At 43.2% G+C, this 19729-nt stretch overlaps 1 protein-coding gene across 4 annotated transcripts in view; it reads right to left on the reverse strand.

The window, feature by feature from the left end:
* SDCCAG8 (SHH signaling and ciliogenesis regulator SDCCAG8) overlaps positions 1-19729 on the reverse strand; it is a 242418-nt gene that overhangs the window by 19396 nt on the left and 203293 nt on the right. The window contains exon 17 of one of the 4 annotated variants that reach the window (XM_049868126.1): positions 16425-17653. The exons of the other annotated variants lie outside the window; for them this stretch is intronic. Coding sequence (XP_049724083.1) covers positions 17638-17653 — 16 coding nt within the window. The 3' untranslated portion in view covers positions 16425-17637. Of the gene's footprint in view, positions 1-16424; positions 17654-19729 lie in introns of those variants that run through there. 4 annotated transcript variants of the gene reach the window in all.

Raw genomic sequence — 19729 nt, forward strand, 5'->3', positions numbered from 1 at the left:
ATGCAAAACAGAACCAGTGCAAGCTGCCAGCTCTGGTCCTCTCCTTCAGACAAACTCATTTGCTATGAATACTGTGAAAGCAAGTGAGTACATATATTTGAATTTTTTTATTATGTTGTATGTGATACATACAAAATATATGCACTGTGTAAATAAGTTATGAGATATAATAATCAAATGAACACTTGTGAACCTAGCACCAGCGCCGCGGGACACGGCCCTCTGCTGCTTCTCCAGCCCAGCCCCGTTCTCTCTCTCCAAGAGCGCAGCATGAAAACATGCAGCCGGGAGCCTCACGCATGCATGTTTTCTTAATCAGAGGTTTTCCTTTCACTCAGTCATTTCACCTGGGAGCTGGAGATGGGAGGTTTTTTTTTTTTTTTTTTTTATAGTTATAAAGTGTCTTTTGTTCTAAAAAGTTTTCAGACCAGAGTCCCTTCCTGTGGTCACTCTGGCTACAGCAAAGCTTTTCCTTTCCCTTCTTAGAAAAGTCTTTTTAAAATGCTCAGACCCACAGTTTCCATGAAAGAAGGGGCCTCCTTATGTAAATGAAGAAAACTTTCAACCAAAAAACCCATTGCCAACAAGTAGGCTCCAACTCACAGCGACCTTATAGGACAGAGTAGAACTGCCCCACAGAGTTTCCAAGGCTGTAAATCTTTTTGGAAGCAAACTGCCACATCTTTCTCCTGAGTCTCCCGAGGAGTGGCTGGTGGGTTCAAACTGCTGGCCTCTTGAAGCCCAGCACTTAACCACTCTGCCACCAGGGCTCCTTTTCAACCAATACGTGGGTTTAAAAGGTGCAACTATTTTCACTGTGAACTATGAACTCATTTCTCTACTACTCCCAGTAGTACCCTCTAATGTATACTGAGCATTTACTAGGTGCCAGGGAGTACTACAGTGAGTATTTTACATTCACTAATTTAACACCACAAGGTAGGTACTGTTATCATTTGCATTTTGCACCGAGAAAAGTGAGGCAACGAGGAGTAAGTCGCTTACCGAAATTCACACAGATAGCAATGGTATGTATAGCCAGGGTTACCGAAGCCACCAATGACACGCCAAGGACCAACTTCGCTACTCATCACTCTCCTCCTTTGACTTCCGGGACACAACTCTCTCCTGGGCCCCTACCTCTTTAGCGCCTCCTTCTCAAGCATTTCTGTTTCTCCATTAGAACTCAAATGCTGGTGTGCCCCAGGGCTGGGTCTTCAAGCTTTAGACCCTCAGCCTGGGAATTGTTTTATATGCACTCAAGCCCCAAATACCGCATAGAGGCTGACGGTTCTCAAAACCGGATCTCTGCCTCAGGTATCTCCTCTATGGGACTATGTAGTTGGGCGTCTCACTGGCACTTTAAAGCCACCTCAAACTCACCATGTACACACTGGATTCATCCTTCAGAGCACCTCCGTTTCCCTTTCACATTGGTGGGTCAGCCGGCCCTAATCATCCTGTCTCCCAAGTCCTCCTTGCCTGCTCCTTCTCCCTCAACACCCACATCCAGTTATCCATCCGGTTTTGCAAATCAGCAAGCCTTCTAAACCTCTCCCCAGGCTGTTCCACCCTCACTCCCAGAAGTCAGGCTGTCAGCATTCCGCATCCAACTTTATGAAAAGCCTTTGCCAGGGGCTGTCTGCTTCCACTTGCCCTCCTAGAGTCCATACTCCCCACAATAGCTAGAAAGAAGTGGCTACCTATGCTTTTTTATAGCTCTAAGCATAAGCCCCAGCTTCTTTGCAGTGGTGACAAGGACCTTCACTATCTGGCCTCTCTCACAACTCCTCCCGCCCTCACCTGCACCCTGCATCCCAGCCACACATTCAGCCTCTGCAGAAATGCCCCAGTGCCTCCAGGTGCTGTGAGGGTGCCTTGTCCTCTGTCTGGAATGTCCTCTACCTCTCCTGGCTCTTACGGTTAAATCCTCTCGGTCCTCTAAGACTTTAACCGAATTCACCTCTGGGGACAATAGGAAGAGGGGTCTATTCTGCGCTCCCACGCAACTTATGCATAGAGTCATCCTTCCACGTGGTAGGTCAGCACCCTTCCACGCTGACCACTGTCACTGCTTGCCTGCTTCCCCAACTGAACTAAGAATGTCTTAAAGGCGGGAAGGGGATCTTGTCTAGCCCTCCATCTCCACCACTTAACAAGGTTCCTGGCATTTTGACCGTGCTCAATAAATGCATCTGAACGAGTGAAGGACTGACCAGTGGACAAAATTTATACTAAATATAAGGCATGCAATTTCATCTGTAGAACAAGTACATTTTAATATGTAATATTTTTGTTCATGAAAAAGCATCACATATATATTAAATAATTTTAAGTACACTAATGGAATTTGCCATTCTGTTACAAAACCCTACAAGAGCTGTATGAGCAGTGGCCTTGAAAACACGGGCCCCAAAATCCTCACTAGCTATTTCACCTTAGGAAGTGGCTAGATCTCTCTCTCAATCTCAGGTTCTCCATTTATAAAACCAAGAAAATAATACCTCCAGACCTACTGAATGAGAAACTCTGGGAGTGGGGCCCAACACTATGGGCCCTCAGTGTGACTCTGATGAATGTTCACGTGTAGTATAATCCACAATATTAATTACACATACAAAATGAGTTCTTCTGGAGGATAATTTTTGTTTCACTCCAACTTTCACTACCAAAATAGCTAACTGTCAAAATGAACCTATACTAGTCAGCTCCTAAAATGTTCTGACATCAGTTAGCAGACCGTAAGCAAACACGTGATTGCTCTGAATCTCAGTTTCCCGACAGGTGAAAGGAGAGGATAGCTACAAGTGTCAGCAAATTTAAGCCCACAGGCCATGTCTAGCTCACTGCCTGCTTTTGTACAATTTGAAAGTTAAGAATGGTTTTTACATATTTAAATAGTTGGGGAAAAAAAATCAAAAGAAGAATAACATTTTGTGACATGTGAACATTATGTGAAATTCAACTTTCAGAGTCCACAAATAAAGTTTTATTGGAACAGCCACACCCAGTCATTTACGTATTGTCTACGGCTGCTTTTGTGCTACGATGGCAGAGTTGAGTAGTTGTGACAGAGACCATATGGGTTGCAAAGCCTCAAATATTTATTTCTTGGCCCTTTACAGAAAAAAATTGTCATTCCCTAGGTTAGAAGATGACTAAATTCTTTAAATTCTTGTCCAACTCCAAATTTCTATAATATTGTGATTTTATAGAATTTTACTGTGTCCTATCTTCAAATCATAGTGACTCATAGCGACCCTACAGGACAGAGTAGAACTGCCCCATAAAGTTTTCAAGGGGAAGCTGGTGGATTCGAACTGCTGACCTTTGTGGTTCGCAGCCTGAGCTCTTAACCACTGCACACCGAGGCCTCCATATATATATATATAGGGTTGCTGTGGGTTGGAATCGACTTGATGGCAATGGGTTTTATCTTCAGATATTGCCATTTATGTAGTCATAACATTACACTTAGTTTTCCCAAGTTTAAGGTTTTAAAAACCCAATTACTCTAGTTACTGATCTAGGTAATTAATTTTGGTAAATAAATCACATTAAAGTTGCATACTTTGTTCCAACATTTAAAAATTGCTGCTGCCTTTGTCATAATTTCATTTCATTAATATGGTCACACAGAGTCATCAAGAATAAGCAATGTGCTTAGGAATCTGGCACACATTCTACTAGTTATCCCCACTCAGGAAGTCAGGACAGTTTCAATGGCTGATTTGCCACTTACATTTTCTTTACCCAAATCTACCATACTCAGTGATGGTTTTCAATAGAGAAATTCATTCTGAGGATCGAGCAATTCTGTGAAGAGTTTCCACCTCCCATAAAGAGAATGTATGCTCCTGTGTTGTTGCTGTGTGTCAACCAGACAATTCCAACTCATTGCAACCCTATAGGACAGAGGAGAGCAGCCCCATAGGGTTTGCTCCTGTACTGCCCCTTTAATTTTTTATTCCCTCAAAGTCCCAATTAGCCTTGGATGTCTGGAGAGGTGGAACAAGGGGCTGCCTAGGAGCAGTGATGGAGGGAAAGACCCCTGCTTCTTTCTCCAAAGGAATTATGTCATATAAGAGCTGAGAGACACCTTACCCAATAACAGAGACACCTTAGAGATCATTTAATCCAAGGCCATTACAGTGAAACCGAGGCCCAGAGAGTACAAGCAACTTGCCCAAGGTCACGCAGCCTGTCTGTAGCAAATCTAGGACTGCAACCTGTGTCTCTTGACTCTGAATTCAGTGGTCTTGGCAGCATTTCAAAGTTATTTTTTAGAAATCCTGAAAAATCTTCTATCCCATACTGAAAAATAAGGATTTAAGGCAAGTTCCTTGAGAAAGGTAACAGACTAGGAAACTCATAGGATCATTTTCTGAGAGTTGGGGGTGTAGGAGAAGAGGAAGAAATCCTTAGGCTAGTGTTTCCCATACTAGTTCAGTGAAGTGCCCAGTTTGTGTGTGTGTGTGTGTGTGTGTGTGTGTGCGCGCGCGCATGTGCACGTCTGTTTAAATTTCCAATCTGCTGCAGGCTGAAATTTTTGTGAAATACAATAAAAATGTTGTAGCAATATCTAATTGCTATAAAAGTTTCTAAACACTCTCGATTTCTGTTCTTATCTTGTCACAGAGCAGTAACAGTTTTAAGACTGACCATGGCTGGAAACCACATTTTGAATAGCATTGACCTGTCCATAGATTGAGGTGGGTGTGAAGAATGTAAAATTGGGAAATTGGACACTCTGAAAACCAACTTGGGAAACTCTTGCTGCTGATGGTCTCCCACAGCATCATAGTGGGTGGCCCTCAGTGCATACTCAGTAGATGGACAAATGGCCAAGGCAAGATGTTCAGCCTCGAGAGCCCCTTGAGGCCTCTGACAGTGTCATCCAAACTCACTCATGGACCAACTGCTTAAAACAATGCTTCTGCAGGAAACAGAGGTACAGGTTCATGCTTTTCTAATAGGAATATCTATTGCATTGCTACCTTGCAACCATCTTAAAGTAAGTATAAGCACCATCTGACCACGACTAAACTTCTAATACCTTTGGAGGAACCCGACACCATGAAATAACAGGGATAGGAGTTGACACGTCAAGAATCTGACTCAAGGCCATACAGAAGGGCTAGAAGTAAAACCCACACTGATTCTCATACTGTATCCATCCCCAACCTAAAATGAAGCACCTCCCCCCTTTTTAAACTGCTTATTTGGGAATAATTTCAAAATTATAATAAGTTGCAAAAAAAGTATAAAGGATACTCACATACCCTTTATCCATATTCACCTATTGTTATCATTTTGCCCCCTTTGTATAGTATATATATATATATAAAAGATTTTTTTTCGAGCTGAGAGTAAGTTGTATACCTCATTGCCCTTTGCCCCTAGAAACTTCAGTGTGTACTTTCTAAGATATATTATCTTACAAAACCATAGTATATTATCAACTACAGTAAATTTAACACTGATATAATACCTTCAACTCACTGAATTCCAATGTCATCAATTGACCCAATAACCCTTTTTACCCCTGCAGAAAGGATCCTCTGCACTTAAAAGCCGTGCCCCTTTAATCTGAAACAGTTAACAGACCTGTTTTTATTTTGATAAATACTACTTGCAACTAAAGCATCTATAGTCTTAAAAGAAGACATGGGACTATCAGAACGCATCGGGTCTTGCATAACTGTCATCCTTGGGTTTCTAGAGTCAGAGTTGTAATTTCTGGAAGACTGTGCCCTGATGAGGTCTTTCTGGTGCTCCAGACTCTAAACCCTCTTGGAGTGTCCTAGACAGGCCCATGGTATATGAAGTTCCATGCTGCGGTGACGTCAGCCTCTATTTCCCTCATAACTGACCATCCTCCAGGCAGCGAACTGGTCACAGAGGTGTGATCAAACAAGAGGGTGCCCACAACAGCTAAGTAACCAGATTCAATCACTCAGCGCACTTGTTGGCACACCTCTTAATTAGATTTTAATGCAAGTAATTCGATAATGACTCCTGGCTGTCCACTATAGAACTACCAATGCTGAAAGCTTTTTATGTAGCTCCTCTTCAGTCTATACCGAGGCAGCCTCCCTGCTGACCCTTGTCAAAGAACCCCATCTGCTGGTTGCCACGGTAACTGAAGGCGACCAGTTGAGCTGAACAGAGTGACTCAGAAATAAAATCTGCAGCCAAAGGAATTCTGCTAAGAGTAATAAATCATTTAGTAAAAGGGGGTCTTCCACATGGTGATGAGTGTTGGGATAATATGATGGCATAACTCTTCCAGCTAGAAGGTCCATGACAGATCAGAGTGATTAGGCCTGCTGGAGGGCTCATTTGGTTTCCAGTGGGCACCAAGAGCAGAAGAGATGGATCCTGCCAAGTTACATGCCACCATTGGAAAGAAGGAACAATCAATGTCAATTTTTTAATATTTGGGCTGCCAAATTTTGAATTTTAAGGAGTGGTGAGGGAAGGAATCCAGACTTCCAACACTCTTCACTCCATTTTTTTTTTTTTTTAAGTGGCACAAGTAAACAGAATGCCTATGGACCCCAGGAGACCTCCTGGCCTTGAGGAAAGTGGCAAAGAGAACTGTTTCCGATGGCTTTGGAATAATACAGTCTAACAGCATCTCGATGTCATCAATCAACTTTTAGGTGTTCCAACCAAAAACCACCTCTGTGCACAAGATTTGCAGTCCTTCAGGTAGTAGGGAAGATGCTGAAATTTAACTCAGAGGGCTGGGCGCATTCCCACAGGATGGTCCCAGAGAGGGTCAGGCGTTTTCTTTCTCAATAGGCCTTGGCCGGTGTGCTCCTTATAAAATAAAAAAATGCACGTTTTTCTAAATTACGGCAGATATAATCAGGGCAGAGGTAGATCCTGCCTTGGGGCTGCGCCCTGAGATAGCAGGCAGCACATAGCCTGCCCAGCAGTGGGTTCAGCATTGCACCCTGAACTCCTCAGAGTACAGGCCACAGTTCCCAGCCATGTCCCCCATTCCCCAAGAGCCCCACTGTGTATACTAGGAATTCCCTGTGCAATACTGCCAAGCTGTTAAGAAGAAAAAAATCCAGGTATGTTACATGGTCCATATTGCATTTAATCTCTTTATGTCAGCTCCTTGGTAGTGGTCAGAGGAGAAACAAGGGTCAAAGGCAGTAGAAACAATTGCCCCTACAGAAAACTACAACAGGGGTGGAGGAGCTACAGGATATGGACGCAGTGGGGTGGTGGTTGGGGGCAGCCTTATCCTGCCAGCCCCTCTCCTCACAGGCTGCTATACCACCAATTTAAGGTGCATGGGAGGAAGAGGAAGAGGCAGGGTGCTGACATTCTCCTAATCCTGTGACCCACATGGCAATGGGAGTGCCCTGTAAACTAAGTCACCCCCAGAGAATTTTCTGCTTAAGAAAAGAGCAATTGCCTAAAACGGGAGGTAGATTTTACCCCCTATCTTAGATGCTGCTAATAAAGGCTTCTTCAGTCTTAGAGTTTTAGGGAAATTAGGGAGTGGCTGTGTGCAGCCGGGACGAGCCTCCTCTGATACTCAGCTAGTCCAAGAGCGCACACAAAGCACAGCACTGGCCGAGCCACACTGCGTCCAGGGAACTCCCAGCCCCATCTCCCACCCCCATACTGAGCAATTGTGCTTCTGCAGGTTGAATCCTCGCCAGAGTTCTAAGTGTGCCTCCTACACATCAGCACCTGCTTTCCGCCACCTCTGAGAGCGCGGGGCGGGGGGTGGGGGTGGGGTGAGCAGGCGCCCCCACCGTCCTAGGCCCTGCCGAGCACCCGGAGGCGCCCCCTCTCCCTGCACGGTCAAGGGCCTCGGGCTCCAGCAACCAGTGCTGGAGCTGGCACCCGCCAGTCCTCCCGGGGCTCCCCGCCCATCACGACTCCGCAGCGGCACCGCTTCTCAACGCCCGGCCCCAGCCTCGGCTGAGCCATCCTGCAGCCCGCGGGGGACCCCGCAGCCTCGGGGCGGGCGCCCAGCACCTGGAGACAGAGGCTGGGGCGGGGGCGGCCCGCCGCGGTCAGCGGGAGGCTGGGTGCGGAGCAGCTGGCTGCGGAGACTCCGCGGGGGCTCGCGGGGCCTCTGGACTTTGGCAGAAGGAGAGGATTAAACCGAGGTGGCAGTTGAGGGAAGGAGGAGATGGGTGAAAGCTTCATTAACTCCATGCTCACGTCCCAATTTCTTTCCCCTGAGAAGCAGTGAGAAAAAGTTTGATTCTCCCGTGATGTGGAAGGCGCTGCGTGATTGTACTTGTTTTCTTTCCTTTTAATTCCTTATTTGTAAATAGAGAAATTAATCATGGTGTGCTCATGATCATGCAGGACTCAAATGTTAATTAAGCAGGGAAAAAAAATCTTGGCAAATAAAGGCCAAAGAAAGAGTACAATCCATTTCAATTTCTATGTTAGCGATTAAACTTCTCAAATGACTTAACTGAAACTGGCAAGGGTCTTAAGAGCCCAAAAAAGTGAAAATACAAAGGTGATGGGCATGGCACTTCTTTGGTTTTCTCATTCTCGTGCTGCGGAAGATAGGCCTTCCTGACTCCATAACAGTATTTTGAGTGTTCTTTTAAGGCAGTTGTTCCTACTTGACTTCCCTCCCCCCTTCACAAAGTTACCATTTAGCTTCACTTCGAAGCCCTACTTCCAATTCTTTGTTTCTGCTCACTCTCCCGATTTCCCCTCCATATTTCAATTCCCAGACACTCTTGAACTTTTGCACAGGCTGCCAGTTTGAGCCTGCATGGAATAATCAGTATATTAATTCCGCTCGGAGACAGTGAGATTTTTCTAACACAATCTGCCCAACCTGAACTCTTTCCTTCAGAAACACTTTGCCTTTAAAAAGAAACTCTCAGCATGAACCTCATAAGAAGCGACATGTAACAGACAGTGCATGTGGCGCTGGGCACACAGCACAGAATTGAGAGAGTTTTTTTACTTTGTTTCTCCAGTGCCACGTGCATAATGTACATGTGGACGAAACTGACATCAGACATTTAAAGCAAAAAAGAGGATGGGGGGGATGTGATGGTGGCAGGAAAGAGAGAAAATATGTTGATAAAAACAGTAACTTCTGTCAATCTACATTTTTCAGTCTCTGTCTTAATTAAGGATGTTAAGAAATATGTTGCTGTTTAATTGCATTGTTTCAAGGGATGCTAATGCTTGCAAATTTGGGACTGTACACACTTGAGAGGGAATCAGTAGATATCAAAATCATGCTCCCACAGACCCCCCCCCACAGCAGACCTTAAAGTCAGAAGACAAAGTAGGAATATTCTCACACTTAACCTATTCAGCCTGAAATCAGCTCTGAAATAAAAAACAGAAAAGTGTTTTTAACCTATTTATATTAGATGAAATACAAATTTTTTAATACAAAGAAATTCAAATGGCACTTTATTTGAAATTTCTGAGATCATTATCCTTGCAGAAATAGTTATTTATAATGAAGTTGGTAACAAGCTTCAAATGATTCAAATGATAAAATCACTTTCCTGAACGCAACTATGTAAACATGGTGGCAGCTTTGAAGACACATTCAGACTTCTCAGTGCTCTGGGTCTTTCTCGCCTATTGGATCCCAGTCACACAGTCTCTAGGTTTTTTTGGGAGGGGGGAAGCCTTTTCATCATTACACAGCAAAATAAATTAGAATGTGTTTTCATTGCTCAAAGTACCTTTGACAGAAGTTGGTAACCTAAGCAGTAACTCAGCTCGCCGATCGCAGTTGACTACAGGTGATTCATTTTAACCTGATGTTGCATTTCTTACTTGATTCCATTTTCTGGGAGGTCTTGGTGGCGCAGTGGTTAAGAGCTCAGGCTGCTAACCAAAAGGTCAGCAGTTCAAATCCACCAGCCACTCCTTGGAAACTCTTTTGGGTGGTTCTACAAGGCTCCACAGGATTGCTATGAGTTGGAATCGACTCCACTGCAACGGGTTTGGTTTTTGTTTTGTTTTTGTGGCACAGTTGGTGTCACTGCCTCTGAGAAGAAGTTGGTGAGCTCAGACCCTATGGCAGTCTTATCTCAGTGTCCCCTGCTCCTGTGGTGTGTAGCATAAACTAGGCACTGACCAGCCACCCTCAATGACCCAAACTGACTACTTACTTCAACCAAATTGACCCGTTCTTTGACTTTTTTTTTTTTTTTTTTGACTTAATCAAACTAGTGACTTCACCTTCCATTACCCACAGTTTATGACACACCTGGTGCCTCAGAGCTAATTCTCTATCCCACTGACCAGGTGAGCCTAGCTTTCCTAGCAGTTGCACATACGCATTATTTGTGCACCGGCCCTGAAATGGCAACAGAACGAGAGCTGTTTGCCCTGAACTGTAGGTGAAATGTACAAAGCGCTTGGCAAAGAAAACAGCAAAGATTTACTCTAGTTGGGGTTCACAGGGGACCTCACAGCTGCTTCTGCTTCCATCCTCTCAAAACTAGAGTAACGGCCTGAGAACTTGACCACAGTTGAAATCTTGCCCTTGTGCTGCTAGCATCCCAGTGTCTCAATTCTTAAAACTTGTCATTTTAAGCTTACTTTTTATTAGGGAGTAGAATCACAAGGTCTCCGATTGCTGACTAAATGGCATGTGCCATAATAGTAGAATGGATTCACTGCTATGGAATTGGCGTAATTAAAAGATTATATATCTATCTCTCTTTATGGGTATATATATTTACATCTATAAATACATCTGTATCTACAGCTATAGCTATACACATTTATTTAGGTATTTAGAAAGACAATTCTGCATGAGGCACCATTCCAACTCACACTTTAAATGTACATCTTAACACCTACAACATGGGTGAAAAGTAAAATGCTCTTACTTAAGTTCTGGGGCAGCACCATGCCTTAGGGATAGAAACATTTCAAGGTCAGCCTTACTGTGGGCAAGCACCATGAAACTGAGTTAAAAATCCATCAGCCTCGTGAAGCCACACACAAAACTCTGAGACAAGCAATCCTCTGCCCTTGGCTCACTCTACTTGCCACACATGAGGTCGAAAACGGTGAAGGGACACATCTCTCACGTGGTGGACACCCGGGACCACATAAACCTCTCAGCTGACTCACTAAGAAATGAAAGATTTCCCTTCTTCTGGGGTTTCTGGGAATTCTGGTAGAAGAACACAGGCCTGCCGATAGCTGAGCAATAGCGTGGGCACCAAGGAGGCTGGCACGCTGTGTGTGTCTGGACTCCCTGCAGACGGGGACCTACAGAGTGGGATGAGCAAATTTTTAATTACCAAATGAGAGAAAGAAAAAGAGAGAGAGAGAGAAAATCAGGCAGACCAGAGGGACAGGAGAACGCACGAGTGTAATTATAAGTTTGAAAAGTTCTGAGTTAATTTTTCAGAGTTCGAAGAACATTAAAAGAGGAATACATAATACTGGGGGAAAAAAGGGAAGCAGTACCCGCCTGAGGGCCAATTGCCTCTCCAGCAGCGGCAAGGCTGTTCCTGGGCTCGCAGGACCATTTGTTCCATTACACAATCTCCTGAAGCCATTTAGAGAGAGCTCAAACAACTGCCTGTACCAACACGACACATGGCTTCCCATCCCGACTCTTTACTAATCCAGACGCTCCAACCATCTTTCTTTAAGATGCCATATGGTTGGCAGAAGCCTGTAGATCTAGCGGCACATCTGCTTGTACGTTTCTTCTTCCCTCCATCCCCCCAACAAAAGAGGGATAGAGAGACAGACAGAGAGGAGGGTAGGCAAGGAGCTCTCTGCCTGGACCGTTATTTCTCTTTAAGCACTATTACAAAATAAAACAAAATATTAAAAGGATGGCTGGGAATTATTCAGGGCTAGATCATTTTTAACTAGACAACATGGCAATTTAATTTGCTTGTCAACGATTTCAAACAAGATTAGGAAAACAAAAGATGATGGCTGTTTCTCCAAAGAATGATTATTTTAAAATTACTTCAAAGCACTCTCTCTTGGAATCATGGCGATGCTTTCCTGCCATGGAGAGGGACAGCACCTTTCCTGGAAGCTTTATCTCTCCTCTTCTTTTCGATCAAAGAAGACAGACAAGCTGAGAAACTAGCAAATACCCGAAGCCTGCTTTGTTAGCAAGCACTGCGTGACTGTATGCTAATGAGTCGGCACTGACACCCTGCTTTTTTGGTATGATGAGCAAAGATTGTTGACACTGTTGAAATCCTGGCTCTCCTGGCCTGTGAGCACACGGGCTGCCTCCTTGGACTCCGGCCCCCAGTGAGACAGGCTGCAAAAAAAAGAGTGCATTCTACTCTCCTGATGACTGAAATCTGGCCATTTGTAACTTTGAGCAGTTGGGGGTGGGAGAGGACATTAGAAAAATATACTGTCAAGCCAGGATTCCAAAAGACACAGGTGAAAAATGGGCTCCTTCCAAACTAAAAGTTAAACCTGGTAGACACATGTGAGTGATGAAGGACAGGATGCTGGCTGGCTTCAGGACAAAACCCTGAAAGGCCGTGGTGCGGGGTGACTATTTAGCTTCAGCCACATCAGGGGCTGCCAGGACATTTGCTCCACGTCAGGGCAGACGGCACTCTGCTGATAAGAAGGCCCCATTGGTGGCCCCCTCAGCCACAGGTGAAGAGCTACGTGTCTAATCTTGTAAATCTATTGAACCATGTGTTCGTTTGTCGTGCCTGGTTTTCCATGTCTGAGGAAATATGGTACAGCCCAAAATTAAAGCAAATGTTCCAGTTTTGCAAAAGTGGATTTCATAAAAGAAGGGTGGAAAAGCAAGTTATATGTTTTGAGTGCTGGGCACATTCTATGAAACAGCTCTTTTACCTGACCAGAGACTCTAAGAGATAGGTATTAGTATTCCAGTTTTACAGGTGAGGAGGCTGAGGCTTCGAAAGTTTAAAAATTCAAAGCTCTGAAAGTAGGAAGCGGCCAAATACAAAAGCCCACGCTTCCCTCCTGACATCACCCCAGCTTCCAGGTTTTCAGGTGCACCTATACACACACAATTTTAACTCATTTCCTGACTGGGACTCCCAGGATCAGATCTGTCAATCCCAGTAGATCACTGTTATCTAGTGAGAAATAAGCTAGTTGTAATTAGTATGCAGGCAGGGGTATCAAACTGTCAATTCAGTTTGCTTGTAATCTACAATATGAATGAAAATTCATGTAACTAAAATGTAAAAACATGAAGAAGAACTTAAAAAAACATTGAGAATTATAATAGAAAATCAGAATTTATCCATTCAAAATGTATGCCCTTCATATTATTCACCTTGGAGATAGCATATGTACTCTAAACCCACCGCCACTGCTAGGACGTTGCTGACATGTTCCTCTTTCGGAACTGCCTTCATCCCCTAGGGCGAAGTGCTGCAAATAGCTGTCTTTTGTGAGTGGATACATATGCAGGTTTGTGAATGAGTCTGTATTAAGTGCATTTCTTCAAAATCACATATTTTAACATCATTTAATATCAAATATGCTATACTACTCAAAGGTGACATATCAGCCCAGGCTAGACAGTATGATCCCAGTGTTATCATCAACAAGAACCAACTATTATTAACAATTCTTAGGGTTATTATTATTGTTGAGATGTAGCTATGCAGAATGACAAGTTTAAGTTTAAAATAAAACAGATCTGGGTTGAAATCCGAGCATGAATTTCAGCCCTGCTGTGATCCTTTTTATCCTAGGCAAATTCTTCAGAGCCTGTTTCCTCATCTGCAATATCAAATAATATTACCTACTGTTAGTGGCACCATGGTTAAAGAGCTTGGCTGAATCCACCAGCTGCTCTGCAGGAGAACGATGTGGCCATCTGCTTCTGTAAAGATTACAGCCTTAGAAACCCTATGGGGCAGTTCTACTCTGTCCTGTAGGGTCGCTATGAGTTGGCATCGGCTCAACACCAATGGGTTTTACTGTTGTCAGAATTAGAGATTCTCTTGTGAGAATTGGAGTCTGGGAAGTGATTGGCACTTAGTAGGTCCTCAACGAGAGGACAGTCATTATTGCTGTTAATTTTAATATAGTGCTCCAGAGTATACAAAATGCTTTTCACTTATGTTAGCTCATTCAATTCTGAAAACAACCCTAACACAGGAAGTACTTCTTCTATCTAAAAAATGAGGTAATTGAGATTCAGTAATAAAAATAACTAAAGCAATTAACAATATGTATTGAGCCCTTTCTATGTGTAGTTACTGTGCTGAGCACTTTTTATATTCATTTTCTAATCTTCACTCAACGCTTTGTAAAAAAAAGAAGGTATTATTGGTATTATTATGATCCTCATTTCAGGAACAAGGAAATGGAGGCCAAGGGATGTTACTGATATCTTGCCTAAGTTGACATGGGTAGTATGTTGTAGAGCCAGAACACAATCCCAGGTTTTTCTCCTATGTCCATGACCCTAACGACTGCCGTAAGACAGTAGAGACAGGGCTGAAAGCCACCTTTCTCTGTTTAAAATCCTGTTCCCTTTTGTTGGTACCAGTGTCCTTGGGAGAAACTTGCCTAAAGCTACTGGACATCTGACAAGAAGTTTCCTAGCATAAAAATCCTCGTCCTTACCAAATTCTATACCAAATGCTACCGAATTCAATACAGCTACCGGTAAAGAGTCCTACCTGTGTTTATACACACTCATCTGTAGGCCGAAAGCTGGTGCTCCTTGGAGTACGGTTAAAAATTAAGGCGGTGTTCCTTATAAGGTGGCAGGACGTGAAGTATGCATATAAATGCATCTCACACATAAACACACACACATCAACAAAGCTGTCAATATATATTTGGATGCCATTTCAACATCATTGGAATTGTCAGAAATTTCTTATCAAGAGAATAGCCTTCCAATAAAAATTAACTATCAGCAGAAGTCTTCCAAATCAAAATCATTTGCGAGAGATGCTAGAACACTTGGAGGTTGCTGATCAGATGCTAACAGGAAGAAATGTGAGCGGGTGTAACTGAAATCTGGATTTATGGTGCACATATGTGCTTAACCAGACAAGCCTCCTTAAATAATGCCGCTGTGGTTCTCTGTGAAGTCTCCCCCTGTCACTGATGTCACCGGATAAGAATGCTGCAATCCCAGGTGGGCTTGCCTCTCTCATCTCTCCCTCCCTGAGTCTCCTTCACCTGATTTGATCTGGAATGATTTCCCCAAGCCAGGCCCCTTCTACTGGGTCTCTCCTCCAGTACCATGGCTTCCAGGGCCCTAATTTCATTAATGACTTAAATCCTGTTCAAAGAGAAGTAGGATTTAAAACAAACAAGCAAACAAAAGAAAGCCTCTGTCATCACTACAAAGCTTCCAGTTTCACACATCTTTGATCACATCATCAGTCAATGGTCAAGAGCAGTTTCAGGGAGGGTCTGGGCACAATAGATTGTGAATGGAGAGATGTTTCTTGGAATGGCTGCTGATAAGAGCAAAGTGCCCCACGGTTTCCAACTTAAAGGGTATATGTAGATCTTGAAAGCTGCTTGAGAGTATTTCTGGTATGCATTCAATTCTGAACCAGCTCTCTGGTCTGCATATTGACTGTCCCACTGACAGTGAGACTAGGCTCCCCCAGAGGCAGACGTTGAAAACGATTTGTCCTTCATTGATTCATAGGCTAGAGTAGTTCTGGGTTGTGGCTCTACAACTAAAATACTATTTTTATTCTAACTTTCTAAAAGTGTGGGTAGGACAGACTTTCCCTAACAGACTTGAGTTTGGTTTCCTGAGCCAGCTTGTCCCCTCTGGATAGGACCACTTAACATTTGCCTCCTGGAAAATTATATAATCTCTGCTGCCTGTTACACATTGTTCCCTGCACTGAACACTTTAGCACCTCACATAGCCAATGTCTGCTGGGCCCTTACTACATGCCAGACACTGTTCAGAACATTTCTGTGTAATAACTCATTTAATCCTCATAAGACCCCCTGAGGTTCTACACACACACACGCACGCACACACATAAATGTTAGTTTCATTGTAGCCTCATAAATTGCCATCCTTCGGGTGCTAATTGGGGCCTACAAAGTGAAAATGAAGAATCCTATGCTTTGCTTAGGACTGGTTCATACTGCATTTGGTACATAAATGCCTTTACCAAAACGGTCTCAGACGAATTGAAAAGGCAATGAAATTAGCCATTTCCAATAAGATACTGCTACTGTGGGAAATTAGATGAAGCAATAGAATAGGCAAGAGCAGAACAAGTGGAAGCTTCTCTCCTGGAAGCCCCTGAACTCAGGTTCACAGCTGGCCCACAGTGCACAGTGACGTTAAAACCAACACCGCCGCAACAGACCGAACACAGCTAACATGATGAAATGGGAAAGGAGATTATATATAAAAAATAAATGCTGCCTTTCTAGAGACAGAGAAAATGTTAATACAAATGAACAGCTGTTTGGGAAGAAAACATTATTTCCAAAACCCAGACAAAGCTCTATTTATTACATTTCAGAGACACTTAAATTATAGTGTCTGAAAACCATCCTATCACGGGTATCTGTGGCACCTAAATTATCCGAAAATCTGAAAGGTTAAGCCAAGATACTCCATTGAGAGAAAGACTTATAGAAAGTTCTTCTTTTTCCTCAAAGAATCAGGTCTATAAATGCAATGTGTAGGATAACGGAATGAGTGCTAAGTTCTAGTACTAAACTTTTTGGAAATTCAACAGAATATTTAATTCAAATTTTATTCAAAGAAGCTAATATATGCCATTTTTAAAATTCTAAATTCAACAACCACTGTTCCCATTGGCCCGTTGATATTCTTGGGTTCAAATTGGTTCATCTTGGCACTCCACTACATCAAGCTCCAGGCCTGCCACAGGTGCCCACAGAAGTCCTGGTAAATTCTATGTTCTCAGGGGGCTGAGGTCACGCCTGTTATGGAGGTGCTGGGCATGGCAGCCACAGGGGCAGGCCTGAGCTCTACTCAGTTCTCCTCAGCTCTGTCCCTCCCAGAAGAGGCCAGAGCTCACCAACACCTTTCCCACTTACTAGAATGTGACTGGCTGTCTCTTTGCATTTCCTGAGAATGGACTGTGACACTTGGATAAAAAATTCTGGCTAAGGGAAAAAACACAGAAATAGTACTTAAAAAAAGTTGGTCCTAAAACCAAAAATGCATTGCTGTTGAGGGGGTTCCTATTCATGGCAACCCCATGTGTTACAGAGTAGAACTGCTTCATAGGGTCTTCCTGGCTTCTTAATGGAAGCAGATTGCCAGGCCTTTCTTCCATGAAACTGCTGGTTGGGTTTGAACTGCTAACCTTTATGTTAGTACCCAAGTACAAAATGTTTGCACTACCTAGGTAACTTAGTTGGTCCTAAAACGAAAAAACCAAACTTGTTGCCGTCAAGTCAATTCCGACTCACAGTGACTCTAGAGGACAGAGTAGAACTGCCCCATTGGGTTTCCAAAGAGTGGCCGGTAGATTCAAACTGCTGACCTTTTGGTTAGCAGCCAAGCTCTTAAACACTGAGCAACCAGGGCTCCAAATTGGTCCTAGGGAATGCTGAACAATGGGTCAAACGACCAGATGAGGAATCACTGTCATAGCTCAGTGTGGATTTAGCTCTGTCCTTTTTGGTCCATCACTGCAGTCAATCAGATTTTAGTCTGGAAAACAATAGCATAAAAAATGAACACTAAAATCCATAATCACCTGTGAACTCTACAAGCATTTTCATCCCAAATTTCCTTACTGTGGGGTAACCTAAAATTGAAGGCCACAAGACTACCCAGCAGGAGTCTTTGCTACCGTTTCCGAGGGCACTTGCCTTTCTCTCTTCATCATCTTGTTGTTTATTGTTCTACCTTCCTTCCTACACACCTCACAGCGTGTTGTGCAGCTTAGTTAGTTTGCAAAGGCTTGAGATTTTTGTAACGAAAGGTGTTACGGTGTTATGTAAATACACAGTATTATTTTGTCTTTATTCCAGCATTACTGGTTTGAAATAGTTTGGTGTGTGTAAATACGTTTAATAACGTGTATTAATTTGTTTTTTTAGTAATTCCTTGGCATCTTAGTCAACGACTAAGTGGTAGCAGTTTACTTGCACAATGAAATATTAAGTATAGTCTCAGACAGCTATTAATTGCTTTTTTCCGTTTCAAGTCAAACTCCGGTTAGATGAATCCACTACTGAGTAGTCATTTGCTTGAATACTAAACAGAATTTAAGCTGTGACCATCCACGAATATAAACAGAAGCAGATGGGAAGGTTAAAATTAACAATATAGCAACTAGCCCATTATAGAGATGGTAAGAAGTATGTAAACTCCCCAGAAACAGCACAACTGCAATGCCTAAGTACAGAAAATTCAGGAAAAAAAAAAAAAAAAAGTTTTCGAAGTAACCAACATCACCACATAATTTACATTGGAATTTACAAAATTAAACGTCATTCTGAGATGAAACGTCAATCAGGGTCTTGTTAACTCTTGATAGCCAACTTTGTTTCATTCTACGAACAACATCTTATCCAACCATTTCAGTGATCCCAGGTCAAGAGGACCTGCCCAAGGCAACCCAACTTTCTCCACGAGGTTCTGAAAGGCGGTTATTTCCAGCCCTCTCTCTAACAGCCACCTATGCCTGCTGACTCTCAGGAGCACTGAATCAATTACTTGGACAGATAGTTCCAGGAGAGATCATTATTTACACAGCCTGTGTGGGCATGTGCCCATTTGGCAGCATGGTGTTATCTTCCCTATCACAGATGGCAGAGAGTGTTTCTCATGCAAACAGAGCCAAAGGTATATGCTCTAGAATTATCATAAAGATGGGGAGAAGGTGTCAAAGGATTACTGAAAAACCTTGCAAAACTCATCAAATGGTGAGTTTAATGAGTAATGTTGCTATAGATAACATTTTTTGTTATCTGTGTTATTTTCTCCCAACGTTAAAATCTGCCCATCAGCCCACACCGTGATTGGGTTGTGTTGCACAGGCACTGTAAGAAGTGGTTTGAGTCAGAGTGGTCTTGGAGCTGGATAGTGCGGGTCCACTTCTAGGCTAGTTCAACAAGGTGTAGAACCATGTCATAGTATTGGGCATATAAGGGTGGTCAGCCTGAAGTCATGCACTGGCTCTCATCTTGAGTCATAACTCTAAAATGGTCTTCTAAAGTGTGGAATACAAAGAATAGTGTGAGAGAAAGTGCCCTATATTCCACTAGCTGCCTACACTCTGGGTCACCTTAGTAGTCAAGCATCACTCCTCTACAGCGCCTTTTCTGGTCTCCTTGTACTTCTTGTTCCTTTTCCTGTGCTCTACATTATGGCTTTTACCACAGGGTATGATGACTGTCTGAAAATCTGTCTCCACCACTAAAACGTTAGCTCCTTTTGGGCTGAATCTTACTGGTACCCATAGTATCCAACACAGAGTCTGGCACATGCAAGGGTTAAATGAAAGAATGAATTTTAATGACGACATCATAGAGCATTTGCCTGATTCTAAAGCACCTGCTGGCCCTTGATCAGAGGGCATCACAGTGTAAACTTAAATGCTTGCTTATCCTTTTTATATGGACAGCTTTCAAAGAACTGGGAACCCTGGTGGTGTAGTGGTTAAGAGCTACGACTGCTAACCAAAAAGTTGGCAGTTTGAAGACCCAATGGCAAGTCTTCCATTTCCATGGTTGCATTTGTGTCAGTGACGTTACTTATGCCTTTCAAAGAGCTTTAGCT

Source organism: Elephas maximus, chromosome 24, assembly GCF_024166365.1.
Source record: "Elephas maximus indicus isolate mEleMax1 chromosome 24, mEleMax1 primary haplotype, whole genome shotgun sequence".
Classification (NCBI taxonomy): domain Eukaryota; kingdom Metazoa; phylum Chordata; class Mammalia; order Proboscidea; family Elephantidae; genus Elephas; species Elephas maximus.